A 14,684-nucleotide genomic window follows, 5' to 3' on the forward strand; every position below is an offset into this window, starting at 1 on the left:
AGCATCCTTGCTTGCATATCCCGAATGTCCGTTTTATTTATCACGATTACCACCACCACCACCACCACCGTCATCATCAACATGCGGCCAACGACAGCGGCAGCGCAATTATCACCGCTCGTTCCTTCTGTGCTGCACTAACGGCCACAAAAGGGCTACGGCCAGGGCAGGGCAGCAGGACCCTTAAATTAACAAGCTAACAGTTACGTTCTAATACAAAGTTTTGTTTTACATAAAATTGCTCTCTTGCGCATCACCCCACCCCTGGTTACCGCTATGCACCGTGCCTCCTCCTGCTGCTCTCCGTTGCTGCTGCAGTTGCTTCATCCTTTCTTTCGCCCCGGACTGCAAGGATTCAATTCTTGCTGCATCTCTGCACCCCTATCGGTTCGAAGCAGTGCCGTAGTCTGCATCGCGAATATGCACAAACAAAGAGGCGCAAGGCCAGACGGAGGCGGAGGAGAAGGAGAAACGGGGACGCACTGCAGATCGTTCCTGATTCCCGATCTCCACAGACGTGCTGCACAGGTGAGTGTACATAAGGAACGCGCGTTGTGCTGCGTTGCGTTGCTAGATTTCCTTTACGTTCGTGCGCCTTCCGTCCGTCCTGGCCATCCTGACCGTCCTTCCGTTTCTCTGTCTGTCTGTCGTCAGTCAGTCGTCTGCCCCCTTCTTCTTCCCTTCCGTGCGATCCTCTTATGTACCGCAAATCTCGTATCCCTTTTGCTTTGCTCCCGTTTGCGCAACGCCTTTCGATCGCTGGTCCTGGTGCTGCTGCCCGTGTGTGTTGGTCAAGTCCCGTGTGGCCACGTTTTGCATTATTGCGTCGTAGCCGTCGCGTAGCCCTTTTTTGTTTGGTTTTGTTTTGAGAGTACCTCCGCCTTTTCTGCTCCTTTCTTCTTTCGTTCCTCGCCAGCGATCCTGCTTCGGCTCCTGCTGCTACGGCTACGGCTGATGCCACATCTGGTGCGATCATCGTAACGTCGAATGATGCCTCTGCCTCTGCTGCTCTGTAGGCAAAACGGTGCGCCGGGTTTAACGACCTTTTCGCGACCTGCGCCTTCGCGAACTTTGCCAATCCCGGGAACGACAGACGGATTCCCGGTAATCCCGCGGGAGAAAGCAACCACCACGAATGGGGGAAAGGGCGGCACCGGAGCACAACGCGAACGAACGAACGAGTCCTTAAAATGCGTTCTGAAAGTGTCCCAGCTGACGGTACAGCTTTGGGACGTAGTCATCGAACTGCGCCTGGAAGAAGTTCCCCGCCACCGGCAGCCCGAGCTCGTACTTTTCCGAGAACTTGTGCGTCGAGAATTTGCCCCGGCCCTGGGTACTGCTGCAAAAACGGGAGAAAAGGAGGAGAAAGCGAAGGTAAAGGTGGAGGAAAGTGGAATCGAAATGTTTCCAGTTCACACGTCGTGGGTTCCCTCACTTCCCACTTCCGGTTCAGTGGCGGAGGGGCAGTTGTATTAAACAAAAATACGAATAACGGTCCCTCATCCGGTCATGGCGCATCCTCGTAGGCAGAATGACACGGCCATGCACACACACTCGCTTACCGATTCGATAGCCGCGGTTCCTTGAAGTAGATCCGTTCGTTCTGTCGATACAACAGGAACACGTACCGATGGAGTCCGGTGCGGCGGGGTGGTGCCGCACCGATGTAATCCGACAGTGTGTCACCCTGGGCCATATCGAGCCCGGGAATGTTCACCACCAGCCAGTGGTGCCACTCGCGAAATTTCGGTGCCGTCCTGCTCGGTGCGTCCGGATCGGTCATGATGAGCGTGTAGTAGACGTTCGGTTCCGCACCACTCCAGCTAACGGTCGGTATCTGCTTGACCTCGGTCGGTGTGAGTATGTTACCGAGGTTAACGCGCAGCTCGCCCGGGTACACTACCGTCAGCTGGCTTTCCGGGGGGACGGGCACCACGTCCGGCACTATCTTGTGGTTGCGCAGATCGCGCACAAAGTCCGACATCCTGCTGGCGGCACCTGGCAAATGCAACTGCCAAAGTCCTCGCGGGGGCGCCGTTCCAACCGGTGGCAACCGTTAGCCTCATGACGATGATGATGATGGCGATGATGGCGGCCTTCCGAGGTGGCAATCGAGGCGGCTGCTACGCCCCGCTTCTAGGTTTATAGGTCGTTACGTGCTACTTCAATATTCCTCCTGAGTCCTGGGTATCTACTCGGCCTCCTACTCCCGCCCCCGGTCACCACCCTGGCGCACGCGCGCGCGCACTGTGAGAACTTCCAGGCGATGGCGTGGATAAGATAGATTGGTTTTGTGCCTGCCACGGCACCATGCGCGCCCCTCGCCTCTCGGCCAAGATAATCGTGATGGTCCATGCAATGCCCGATGGTGACACGCACGCTGCCACGGTGTCCGGATGTTTGGCAGAAACTTTTCTGGAGAAAAGTTTTCCGAAATGTCTTCGAACTCCATGGATTGTAGACCACTGATCTAGGTCCTTTTGAGTGCTACTCTCGACAAAACATTCTCAATCCTGCATAGACATTCTCGTAGGACCACCACGGAGCCGTTTAGCAAAATAGCGGCCATCCAAATTATGGCCACTTGGCGGTGGCTCCACTGTACTCCCGAAGAGTGTCACTTCAGACACGTCCTGGTAGCGGCCCCCCGCTCAGAATAGTAGCCACTGCCACTCGTTCAGCGTCGCAGTGCCGCTAGCAGTCCGTTACCACGGGTAACAGGAAATAAACGTGAAAGTGAACTAGATTACACCTTTTCGACAGCCGAAATCGGTTTTTACCGACACCGACCTCGTGGTCTCGTGGATTTGTGTTGCAAGGGGAGGTGACCGGAGAAGGAGGTCACCGAACGCGGCACTTCGGACCTGGCGCAAACCTGATGCGCCTACTGGAGCTCCCGTTGTTCGGGGGTGGGGGTGGAGGACAACGAAACGAGCGTCACACAGCAGGAATGAAGGGGACACCGTTGTTTTCATTCGATTTTTTTTATGTTTTATTGTAACACGGTGATTTTGTGCGATGGATGGAACCGAAAGCATGTTGTGTGTGTGCGGGGGAAGGTGGTGAGACTAACAGAGAGAGAAAGAGAGAGTAAGGGAGTGGGAGTGGAAGAGGAAGCGAGTGGGTTCCGGAGTGGGTGTGAAACGGAAGAACGGGGATCGGGGGGTTGCAGCAAACGGACGGACGGTGGCGGACCGGTCGGGCATTCTCGTCGTCGTCGTCGTCGTCGGCGGCGCTCATGACTCCGTGAAGCTGGCGTACAGTTCCGGGACGTAGTCGTCGTATTGGGCCTGGAAGAAGTTGCCAGCAATCGGATCGCCCAGCTGGTACTTGTTCGCAAAGTCCTCCGGTGACCATTTGCCACGGTTCGGATTGCTAGATGGACACCAGACAGAAACGAAAAGCAAACCGAAAGACAAGACATTAGAAACGAATGGCCTCAGCGAATGGTTCTGGTGCAACTCACCGGCTAGAGAGTGTCGTCTCGTCGAAGGTCAAATTGCCCGACTGCTGATACACCAGGAACACGTACCGATGAAGGCCAGTGCCTTGCGGGGGTCCAGCACCGACGTAATCGGCCAGTACGGTTCCCTGGTCGACCCGGGAGCTCGGCACATTACCAACAACCCAGTGCTTCCACGAGCGCATCTCGGGATTGCTGCGCGACGGTGCATCCGGATCGGCCATCAGCACCGTGTACAGTGTGTCCGGTTTGGTGGTCCACTGGAGCATCGGTTTGTCCTTTACCTGGGTCGGCGTTAGCTCGTTCCCGAGCGACACTTCCACCTCGGACGGGTACGTCACTTTCAGCGCTTCCTGCGGAGCGCTCTCCAGCAGATCCGGCACTATTTGGTTCCTCTCGAACGCTTCACTGGTCGTCGATGGGACCTTCTCGTCGTCGACTTCGACGGTGGATGCCGGAACGATGGCCACCAGCACCAACAGCAGCACTAGCACACTGGCCCTCGTCTTCGGCCGTTCTGGATGCGCCGGTTGTCGATTCATCCCGCCGTTCGCTGGTAGCGCTACACCAAGACTGATCGTCCCGACCAAAGATCCTCGAAGATAGTCCCTCGTTCTTCGGTCTTGGGCTCTTGGGCACAACTTACACTTCCACTTCTTCCACACACCGCCGGAACCCAGAGGACACAACCAGACCAGACCAGTGGCGCTGTGCTTAGGCCGCCAGACACGACACTCTCTATTGAGCTCTCGCTTCACACGCGCGCGCGCACACGGGGACCGGTTATGTAAAGCACTGCCCAGATGCTCTTTTATATACCCCCTTTGGGGTCGAAGAAGCGACATGATCTTCGGTCGGCTCGCCGCCGTCGCACCAATACACGCACCAATTCCCTCGACCCTCGACCGAAGCTTTGTGTTTCTGTTCCTCCGGCGAACCGAGCTACGGTCGCGAAACAAATAAAACTGCCGTTCCTCGCTCCCGGTCGCTGATGCAGATGATGATGATGATGATGATGGTGATCGTTTTCCTCATTCATTCGTTTGTAGCTCCATCATCTGGCCACTGACGACCGGATCATATGGTCAAACGCTCACAGTGTATGGCGAATGTTTTGTAACGACACCTTTTGGGGGGGGGGAGTCCGATGCCAGCGGGACTGCTGTTAATGCTGTTTACCAACCTAAACTAACATGCCATCGTTGCGCTGCTGCAACCGAGGTTGCATGTTGCGGTGCACTTATCGTTAGCGTTAGTGGTTGCCTCTTTGGTTGGCAATTCGAAAGGAGCACCCAGTGTACCAAGCGCACATGCCAGCAGAGTGCGCAGAGAAGGTAGAATGAGTTTCTAATTTCTTTTTAATGCCGCACTTGCCGCTCATTCATTTTCATTTATTCTGCATCAATGATGATGCCGGGCTCTCTCTGGAGATTCTCGTTGAGAGACAGAGCGAGAAAAGGTCTGTAACGATGGAATAGATTAGAAGTGAATCCCCCCCCCTGGCCCGGACGGAATACATCAATTGTTTGTATTGTTCGGTTTCGGATCTTGCATGTAAATTGTAACAATGTTTGTTTAGAGGAACACGTTAGCGACCTTCCGGAGTGATTCGCTTGGTCATCATGAAAGAGACACAGTGAGCGCTCTCTATCACCTGCAGTAATGATGAAACGCACTTTGATATGACAATACATGTAGACCATCCGGACAGGTGATAATGATACACAGTATCAGTACCATTGTTGTAGCGATCATGATTCATGGCTACCGGTTTTGTTTGCCCGGTATGGGCCGGCTCACAAATATTACACTCTAGACAATACCGGTCGAGGCGCCGACGGGGTAGTGTTACAAGAAACACTCGGTACATAGGACTTTTTTTGAGTTTTTCTAGGCTTGTGTGTAGCATTTACATGTTGCTGATCGTTCAGTTACCCAGCATAAGCTCTTGTTGACGGCCAATTCAGTTCGTGTAATGCAACTGTTGGCAGTATATTATGGGAGAAACTGTCATGCCAGAGGAGTGTTCAGAAGGTCCTTGCGTGAGCGAACGTGACCTACTTTGACGCTTTCGTGTGCAGCAGTTAAGCAGCTGTCATTCTCCATGGCATGGCAGCCAGATGTTCACCCAACCGGAAGTGGTTCTTGACGAAACTCTTCAAGAGCGCCACGCTAAATAAACTCCAGTCAATGGATTCCCACATATTTGTTTGTCTTTTATTAAAAAAAAGTTATCCTCATTGCCTGCTGGTGAATGCGCGACCTATGAACCAGGGCGTCAGCTTATAACCGCATCCCGATCCTTTAAATGCCTATAGTCTACCTACAATGGAAGTTTTCGGGTACTATTTTTTTTATATAAAACTTACAACACTTCTCCACGCGCACCCCGCACCCCGATGGTTATCGCCATCAACCGGTTCACGGCGAAGAAGTGATTGAGTAAAAATTTGATCCTCCCTCTCCTCACCATCAGTTCGTCTCTATTCTCCTATTTTCTAACTTCTCTCCGGATCTCCGGACAAACCATCATAAGCTATTTAATGCAACGGAACATAACACTAGCATGTGGGTCTGTGGGGTGGTGTTTTTCTGAAATTTCGCCAATTTCCGCTACCCCAACGAGCGAAGGGAACAAGCGAAGGGAATGTTCCCGTAAGAAATGGGGCGAAATGAAGAGTAAAATTAAAATTTAACTAGCACTTTTACAGGTTTACGCGACCAGCGCACCGTTTGGGGCACTGTTTTCCTAGCTACACTCTACTCTCTACTACTGTACTCTACTATACTTTCTAAGTCGCTTCTCTAAGGGCCATTTCCAGCGCAGTTCCGGGGAGTCTGGCCGGCTGGCTGGATAGACGTGAAATGGTTCCGCGCTCCCTAGACGCGTTTGCCGTGGCGTGGATTCTTCTTCCGCAGCAGCGACTGACAGTTGACGAGAAAGACGAACATGGTGAGGGCAAAGAAGATGATACACGTGATCAGCAGCCCGAGCACGGTCGAGGTGTACATGTCGCCAGTGTCCAGGATGTGGTCCCGCTGGAGGAGGTGATGATCGGCCAGGAAGAAGGTGCCATTCGGTGGGGGACATGGTTGCTGTACGATGATTTCAGTGTACTGGACCTGCAAGAACATTGGCGGAATGGTGAGTACTCGTTTAGCGTTCCAGGACCTCCAGAACTGCGACCTGAGCCTTACCTGCTTGTTGCGACACTGCTGCTGGCTGGTAATGCTGACCAACGTTTCGGCACTGTACTCGGTCTCGGTCAGCAGCGGCGTGAGCCACTTCTGGGGTGTGACCAACTCCATCCACCGCAGGTACTCGGGTACATTGGCCACATGGACGGCATAGCCACCGACGGAGGCCATGAGTAGCAGGGCAAGCGTGGTAACGATCGTCGCGGTGATCCCGCACGGTACCAGATGGGCAATGAACAACACGATCGTCTGTATGGCCATAAGGTAGAGCAGCATGTAACCTGTTGGGTGGGGAGAATGAAATCACAAGCCACAAGCGTTAAGAACTGTCACTCTGTTCGTTAATGATCAGTCGCGAAGCGCAGCTCACCCATGTAGAGATAGATGCCGGTATCGTTGTTGGTCGTATAGGAGTACAGTCCGGCCATACTGTGCGCCGGAAGCAGATAAGCTAGCCAGATGCACAAACTGGGCATCACGCTGAGCGTACTTTGGATGATGATGTACAGGAAACGACCGTACAGTCCCAGCTTCAGGTCCTTCTCGGCGTGTCGGCGATCTTCCTGGACGTCACGGATCTGCAACAGTAGCAGCGGCCACAGGGCCACCATCATCATGCAGTGGTGATAGCTGGAAAAGGCGGTCCAGTTAGTGGGAATGTTTGGTCACTTTCTCACAGAGTCTGAGACCTACCCAAGACGATCGTTAAGGGTAAGCTGAGGATCCGAGGCCGGTACGTCCCAGAAGATGCATCCGATGAACAGGGAGAGAACGGCGGCAAGAATCAATCTGCTGATCCAGGTGAGCAGTGATCCTGGTTGCTTGTAAGACATGTACCTACACAAAGAAACACATCCAAAGGCGTCAGTTGACTCCGACGACATTTTACAAACCATAATGTACAACATACCTCTTGGCAAGGGCATTGATCTGGCTGAAAAACCCAGCACTTCTGGTCGGTTCCGGCAAGTTGGCCACCGGGGCCGCAAGCGGTGGTTCCGCATTCACGTGATCCCACGAGTTGGCCAGTGATTCAATTCGAGCAGACGATTCCAACATTGCAGCCGCCGACAGATCATCGAGCGTCACCAAATCCAGATAGTAGTCGGCCGGGTTTTTAAACGGTGGACACGGATACCCCAGCTGGCCCATATGGCGTGGCAGATCGGCTCGACTGCCCGAGTAAACGGTGCGACCCCCGGACAACAGCAACACACCGGAGCACATCGACAGGATCTCGAAGGTTGGCGGTTGCAGTGTCATAATAACGATCCGTCCAGCGCTACACCACTGCCGCAGATACTCCACCAGAAAGAACGTATCGAAGATGTCCATATTGATCGTGGTCTGGTCGAGCAGCAGAATCGAAGCCTGCGTCAACAGCTGGCACGCCACGTTCAGTCTTTGCTTTTCCGAGTGCGTCAACCGTGACACGTTCGCCGACCGGACCGCCGTTAGTCCCAGATCCTCCACCAGGATATCGATGCGCTCCTTCAGATCACTACGATCGTACGGACCGCGCAGAGCTGCCGCAAACGAAAGCGTACTCTGGACGCTCATGCGTGGATCGAGCGGAGCGGAATCGAGTGCGGGGACGTAACCGCACAGTTGGCGCAAGATACGACGATTAACCTGCTGCCCATTGACCAGGATTTCACCGCCCATCCGCTGCCGTACACCAGCGAGCGCCTCAACCAGGGCCGTTCCCTCGCGCTGTGAAGTTGCCATAATGGCGAACAGATCGCCGGCCTTTGCTTGTAGCGATACGCCACGTAAACCGGGCAGTACATCCAGACAGTGGACTTGAATGTTGGGATACACCAGACCGGCGAGGGAATGTCGTCGGCTTTGCGTCGTGTAGATATCCTCCGGATAGAGCCGCGTCTCACCGTACGTCGGTGAATCATCGTAGTCCCATTCGGCCAACAGATCGGCCTCACTCTGCGAGCGTAGATTGTGATGCCGCAAGTTGGTGGCGTACGGATTGTAGACGTGTGTGCCCGCTATACTGGCTCGGCTGTTGGCCTGCTTAAGGGCCGCCAACGGTATACCTTGGGCACGGGAGCTTGGCCGCGAGTTGGTAGTAGCACCGATCGCACGGAAATCGGACTCACTGCGGTATTTCCTGGAATGACAGAATTTGCGTAAGACAGGACATCGAAATCGTGCTTGAAATCCTTACCTTAGGTTAGCTGGCACACGCCCACGGTTCGTCTCGTTATCGCTACTATCGTAACCGGATGAACCCGGCCCCGGTCCGGTACTGTCCCGGTAGCCACGGTTCACGCGTCCTCGGCCATTCGCTTTGGAGGAGTTGCGCCCCGGGCGTCCATTCGTCATCGGTTGACCCCCGTTCGGTGGGAAAACACGTGGCAGTCCGAACTTGAGGTAGGTGTACATGTTCGAGTTGATCGGATTCTGCTTCGGTCCGTAGCGTGGATGATTGTGGATGGCCGTATCGCGGTGGTACTGGGAACCGTACGGTTTGGGCGATTTGTCCGACGATCCGAGTGCCGAGTCGGCAAAGTCTGAATTCAAATTTTGTCTAAAACAGGGCAAGAAGATTAAGAGAGAGGTCATGATGATTAGTCTAGACGTTATTGAAATTTAGTTGACTTCTAGTGAGTTTAGATTGTTCCAACGCTCCATAAGTGTCGCATGTAAAACGTGGCTAGCATTTAAGCTCATAACCTTGGGACACCGTTCTTTTGGCATTAGGCCATTCGTTCCCTTTTGCGCCATAGTCTTCGATTAGAGGGTGTACCTTTTGGTAGGGATCGCGTGTTGAAACAATGGCCGCACAGCACCATCTAAGCTAATCTCACACGACAGCAAGACGCGGTTAATTGCGCGACCAAGGAACGCGCGAAACCCACGCGCCTGAACTGTGGCCTACGTCGAAAGGTGACCGAAGCGCTCTCTTTGGAGCACGGTCGCCATTTACCCGCCACTCCACGGTGTGCGACGGAAATGCTTTTCCCAGAGACCAGAAGGCGCGGCTCCTTTCCCTTTCAGGAATGGGAATGTTGGGCACGCCAAGGTTACTCGGAACGGATGTAATCAGTCTGATCCGATAGAAATTAGGCGGCAACTTCGAATGTAATCTGTGTGTTTTTTTATGATCTGCGGACTCCAGTCCATGATCAACTCGCTCGGTCGCTGTCACAATCGCTCGCGCAGGTAAAGACAGTGGCGACATTCGTGGGCCTTATTGATCTAGAAACGATCGATCGAACGATCGTATCTCCTCCCACAGAAAACAGTGAATGATCAGCACTGAAGTGTCTTCAAATCATGACAGTTAGGTAACGTTGGCGGTGGCCCTTTTCCTAGCGCGTATGCTACGAGCGACATTACCTCGATCGTTTCGATCCGGTACCCACGGCATCAAACCTTCTTGGACACAGTTCTTTCTTAATCTCTTGTGTGGCCGCGCACGCGCGCTCTCTCTCTCTCTCTCTCTCCTTCGCCCTGTCTATCTGACTTGCAATAGTGTTTCAAGTCCAATCGAAATCAGGTCAACCAGAGCAGCACTCACTCACGAGTCGATTAGGGCTTAGTGGACCGCCTCTCTGATCGACCACCGATGCCTTGCTCTCCCCCCGGCACCTCCTCTCTCCCCAAAAAAGCCACAAACCATGGCGAGATCGACCTAATGCGCGGCCACGGAACGGAATGGAGTGCTTTTGGGGGTGCTGGCCAACAGACCGTTCCAGATCGTCTCTAGTGGGTGCGCTCGTAGGCTAGCGTGAACCCTGCTGTTGCTGTTGTTGTTGTTGCTGTGTTCCGCTCGATTAGACCGAACCGAAGAGAATCGAATCGAAGATCGGTCAAAATTGCAAATCGTGCCTTCCCGATGATGATCATGATGATGATGATGGGGATGGTGATGATGCTCGGTTTCGAGGCGTGTTGGTAAAATGGAAGAAAATGGTGAGCATTACCGGTAGATGGACCAGGCGTGCAGATCATCCGTTGCGCCGGGCGGAAGCGTCCCGTGCATCCCGTGCGGCATCGAATATCGACGATCTTCGCGTTGCTGCTGCTGCTGCTGTTGGTGTTGCTGCTGATGCTGCTGCTGCTTGGCCGTACTCATTTTGCGCAGTTCCATGCCGCCACCACCATACAGTACCGGTTCGCTCTGGAAGTAAGAGGAAGAAGAGGAGGGGAAAAATCGGGATTAGAATCGGGATATCGATACAGTTATTAGCGAAAGTGTTCAATTGCCCTTTCCGGGCGATTGCGTCGGACGCGACGCGAGAGGGTGCTCTGGCAGAGCTTCCGATGAAGTTTGATGAGAATTAGCCAATCAGCAGCATCATCAAAGGAGTGCCGGTATCTTAGGGGGTGCCTCACGGTCGATCGTTGTCGAGTTTTCTTTCCGTGAGAAACACTCTCGGACGATCGTCACAGCTTCAAGTACATTCTAATGACAGCTTCAAGCACCATTTCCTGATCCGGCTGACACTGACACTGAGAGTTCTTTCGTTGAATAATGGTGCCCACCGATCGCTTCGCCGGAGGTCGGGTGCCGTAGTGCATTTCATCATAATCAGTCAAAGCAACGACGTCAACATCCATTAGTCGTGGACCAGGTACGACTCGGAATCCATTAGAAGCCGTTGGATGGACATTCCATTTGATTGATTTCATCAGCGGCACGGCATCAGCGACACATCGTCAGCAGACTAGCTGAAGCTTAAGCTTTGGTCTCGTTTCGTCAATTTCTTATCAATAAATCATGGCACCCCCGTTGAGCAGTGACCGCAAGGTTATGACACCTCTCTCTCTCTCTCTGTGACTTCAAAGGAATGGCCCGGCCACGATGCAGACCAAATGGATCTGATCGTGGAGCCTTACGCCTCCTCGTGCTCTCCTTCTGTTGCTCAGTGGCTGGTAACGACGCTTATGGACCAGAATTGCGCAACACACAAGGGCCTACCATCTCCGATGTACAAGGGGTTGGTGGCTTGTTAGATGGTAACTGATTGGTTGGTGAAACAATCAGCACCAGGCACTAGACCGAAGCTATGCTTCAATCAGTGACGAGAAAGCGACGAATAACGATCCTGACAAGAGCGTCTCGTCCCCTCGGAAGGGGCTCTGTTCCTACAGTGTCTCTAGCGGACACTGGCGTCGACCGTCAGCCAACATGCCACACGCCATGAAACAATGGTCACTGTTTTGTTGTTTGTCTGGCTGGCTGGCTGGCTGGCTGGCTGGTTGGCATGTTGCGTGCCATTCCGTGCATCGTTGATTCCGAAACCAAACACAATCCCTCCACACATGTGTCCGTTGTGTGCCTGTGTGTCTATTCCCCTTGACAGCACAGTCGTCCACAGCCGCCAAACATCACTTTCATCGTCTCGATCGTGCGGTTCCTCCTCCTCTTGGCGGGGTTTGCGCTGATCAACTTTCACCCGCCCGGAGAGACCCGGAGAGACATTCTCTGGCTCTGGCGGCTCTGCCGGTGGTGCTTCCTGACTGTCCGGGGACCGATCTCGACGACAGTGATTAATGCATGTTGCGTCCGTGTCGCCGGTGTGTGTGCCTTTCGGTAAATTATGTTTTATCAGGCAAACGGACGGCCCTTTCAAGTGGTTGTTGTTGATGGAGCGATGGACGCTGTCACCTGCCACAACCATTGCCACTGATTTCGCTCAAAGTTTGTCTCCGGAGAGTTCCGGCCAGCGGCAACTACCCTTGTGCCAGTGTGTGGCCTGGTCTTTTCATGGTGAATATTGTTTGAGCATTCAACATCCAAACACACTCTATCACTTTGGGGCAGTGTTTACAATAGAAAGCGCCATTGTCAGCTGCAGTAGAAACGGAGTCTGGCCATGACGTTCTACATGCATCACCTCATGGTATCAATGTGCCACAAGGTGGATGTAATTTGATAAACTAATGCCAATTCACTTCTCACTAATAAAAAAACATACTGTTCGTGCGAATCATCACAATTCCAGAGAGTATCCTGAGGACAAAAAGCACCTTCCGTCATTCGAAAGCCATGAATAATCATGCAAGATCGTGCGCGTCATTGATCATTGGCTTTATTTCCGGTAGTAACCTCTGCAGTGCCGCGCAAGCTGATGAGTAACATGAGTAAGTCACCTTCGTATGCTGGGAGTTTCCAGTGACCAACGCCTGAGCGCTTCATCAACAGCAAACGTTATCAGTTAGAGTACAGCCGGAGAACAAAGACGTTAAAGCATCGCGTGCTCGTCATCATCGTAGGTGGTCTCAAGAACGCTCTCCAGGAGACTCACACACGGTTCACTATCACATCACGAGCGCCGTTTGAGCTTGAGTAAAAGTCACAGATAGACAGTGAGCCCCGTTACCTTTCAACGGAAGTCAATTGTACTACCGGGACGAGGGGGGAACAACAATTACACATTAACCACTACACTGCTCCCACAGAGCAATGTTGTTGAGGAAAAAAATAAAAGAAACTTAAAAAAAAGAGGGTGCAACATAGAAACGGGATGGCCAGCATTGTTAGAATCGAGGCTGGAACATGAAACCGACCGAGTCCCTCTCAACGGTGACTCAATCACGGTCAACCACCACACCGGGTTGCGTTCCCCAAGAGTGCGCAATTAGCGGGCGAGAACGATAAGAGGTGAGAACGGACGTACGAACGAACGAACGCAGGAGATGTCGGTCACGATCACACACGCGCGCAGTGATTTGCATGGGATCGTCCGGTTCGTGCTGGTGGCGTATAACCGTTACCTTCTACGCCACCAGCACCGAGCTGCTCCTCCTCCTTCCGATGATGCCAATGCATCGCAAGCGACATGGATGGATATTCAACGTTTAAAAAAAAGCCCCCGAAGAAGATCCGCCAAGCACCCGCAGCGAACGGTACAAACCAGCTGCATTACATAAACTGCATACATTGGACCGGGTGAGCCACCGCTGGCTTAGCTAAATCCACTCGAGGAAAGGCTCTCTCTGGCGGAGGGCTCTGACAGGATCATCCACCAAGACCGTTTTGAAGGCTTAATTACGGGCCCTCTTTCTCCGGGGAGTTTTGTGGCAAAAATGTTGCTAAACTCAAAGCGAATGCTGGAAAGCTTTCGATTTTGCACCCGCTGCAGTGACGCGCTGCTGGGGGTTTGCGAGGCGAGCATCCCCCCGGGTGCGCCTTAACCTCACTTTCACGAGCCGGGAACCGAGCGCCATTCGTTCGTTCATAGTTGGTAATTAGCCCTGGCTGGGAAGACGACGTTTGGCTCCATTGTTTTCCATGTTCTCCCGATGGATGGAGCGTGCAGTGTTTGTTGCCATTTGATTCCAGCTTTCCTTTCGAAGCGCGGCAGTAGCTCCAGTGCAGAGGCCTAACGACGTCCAGAAGCGCATGGCAGCCAACCTTTGCATCTTCTTTACTGGATTACTGGAGGTCCAGAACCAGTCTGCCACTCAGTCGGTGAATGGTGACATCGAGAATCATAAATTTCCTAAGAGAACGAAACACGTTCCGTCCAATCTTTGAATGTGCAACCCATTTCTGTACCAGCCAACAGGCACACACAGATGCAAACAGGAACCCCTGTTCTGGGCATGCAACGGTGCACCACTGGCCCGACTTGCCAGCATCAGAGCCACAGACCTTTTTCTTCCGCACGAAACGAAACGATCGTCGCCGTCTTCTCTCGCCTGTCCGGTCCAGTCCGGTCATCCGTCTAACGCCGTCGCGCACCGGTTTGGCGGCGGCGGTGTCGGCCCGCATACCGGTTTTGTGCGACTGGCTTGTGGTCAGCGCAAAGTCTGCGTGCCCCCTTGCTTCGAGCGAAGAGGAACTGCGCTTCTTCTTCAACTTCATGTCTCCCTTATGCACTTCTTTTTGCTGCCGATGCTCACCCAGTTTTCCAACGGCGGGCCACTGATCCATAAGGCAGCCCGGAGGTCCGACCGGTCTCAGCCAGGGTGGAGGGAGAGGCGCCCCGACGATGGACGAGGACGGACCGTGTAGTTGACCGCCTTATTTTACCCCCCTATACGTTCTCCTCCT

At 53.3% G+C, this 14,684-nt stretch overlaps 3 protein-coding genes across 4 annotated transcripts in view; all 3 read right to left on the reverse strand.

Annotated features, from left to right (window-relative positions):
- Positions 1 to 1,185: 1,185 nt before the first annotated feature.
- On the reverse strand, positions 1,186 to 1,990 carry LOC126568912 (protein D3-like). The gene is made up of 2 exons (XM_050225600.1): positions 1,563 to 1,990; positions 1,186 to 1,339 (listed from the first exon to the last, which is right to left on the reverse strand). Exons 1-2 carry the CDS (start codon positions 1,982 to 1,984, stop codon positions 1,186 to 1,188), a joined length of 576 nt encoding a protein of 191 aa, XP_050081557.1. The 5' UTR covers positions 1,985 to 1,990.
- Positions 1,991 to 2,990: 1,000 nt separating this feature from the next.
- LOC126581790 (protein D3-like) lies at positions 2,991 to 4,244 on the reverse strand. The gene is made up of 2 exons (XM_050245674.1): positions 3,467 to 4,244; positions 2,991 to 3,375 (listed from the first exon to the last, which is right to left on the reverse strand). The coding sequence occupies exons 1-2, from the start codon at positions 4,003 to 4,005 to the stop codon at positions 3,237 to 3,239; spliced, it is 678 nt and encodes a 225-aa protein (XP_050101631.1). The 5' UTR covers positions 4,006 to 4,244; the 3' UTR covers positions 2,991 to 3,236.
- A 1,423-nt stretch (positions 4,245 to 5,667) lies between these two features.
- LOC126580922 (ATP-binding cassette sub-family G member 5) overlaps positions 5,668 to 14,684 on the reverse strand; it is a 29,057-nt gene continuing 20,040 nt past the window's right edge. For both annotated transcript variants that reach the window (XM_050244273.1, XM_050244272.1), the window contains exons 3-9: positions 10,606 to 10,802; positions 8,844 to 9,206; positions 7,572 to 8,786; positions 7,355 to 7,498; positions 7,032 to 7,291; positions 6,662 to 6,942; positions 5,668 to 6,586 (exon numbers count right to left, since the gene is read on the reverse strand). In XM_050244273.1, coding sequence (XP_050100230.1) covers positions 6,344 to 6,586; positions 6,662 to 6,942; positions 7,032 to 7,291; positions 7,355 to 7,498; positions 7,572 to 8,786; positions 8,844 to 9,206; positions 10,606 to 10,772 — 2,673 coding nt within the window. In that variant the 5' untranslated portion in view covers positions 10,773 to 10,802 and the 3' untranslated portion in view covers positions 5,668 to 6,343. The remainder of the gene's footprint in view (positions 6,587 to 6,661; positions 6,943 to 7,031; positions 7,292 to 7,354; positions 7,499 to 7,571; positions 8,787 to 8,843; positions 9,207 to 10,605; positions 10,803 to 14,684) is intronic.

The sequence above is a fragment of the Anopheles aquasalis genome, chromosome 2 (assembly GCF_943734665.1).
Source record: "Anopheles aquasalis chromosome 2, idAnoAquaMG_Q_19, whole genome shotgun sequence".
In the NCBI taxonomy this organism is placed as follows: Eukaryota; Metazoa; Arthropoda; class Insecta; order Diptera; family Culicidae; genus Anopheles; species Anopheles aquasalis.

Excerpts from the sequence above, each read along its gene's own strand:
- LOC126568912 (XM_050225600.1), bottom strand. The coding sequence starts at position 1,984 with ATGTCGGACTTTGTGCGCGATCTGCGCAACCACAAGATAGTGCCGGAC. Across the intron at positions 1,340-1,562 it reads GAACCGCGGCTATCGAATCG|CAGTACCCAGGGCCGGGGCA; the intron begins GTAAGCGAGTGT and ends CCGTTTTTGCAG.
- LOC126581790 (XM_050245674.1), bottom strand. The coding sequence starts at position 4,005 with ATGAATCGACAACCGGCGCATCCAGAACGGCCGAAGACGAGGGCCAGT. Across the intron at positions 3,376-3,466 it reads GAGACGACACTCTCTAGCCG|CAATCCGAACCGTGGCAAAT; the intron begins GTGAGTTGCACC and ends GTGTCCATCTAG.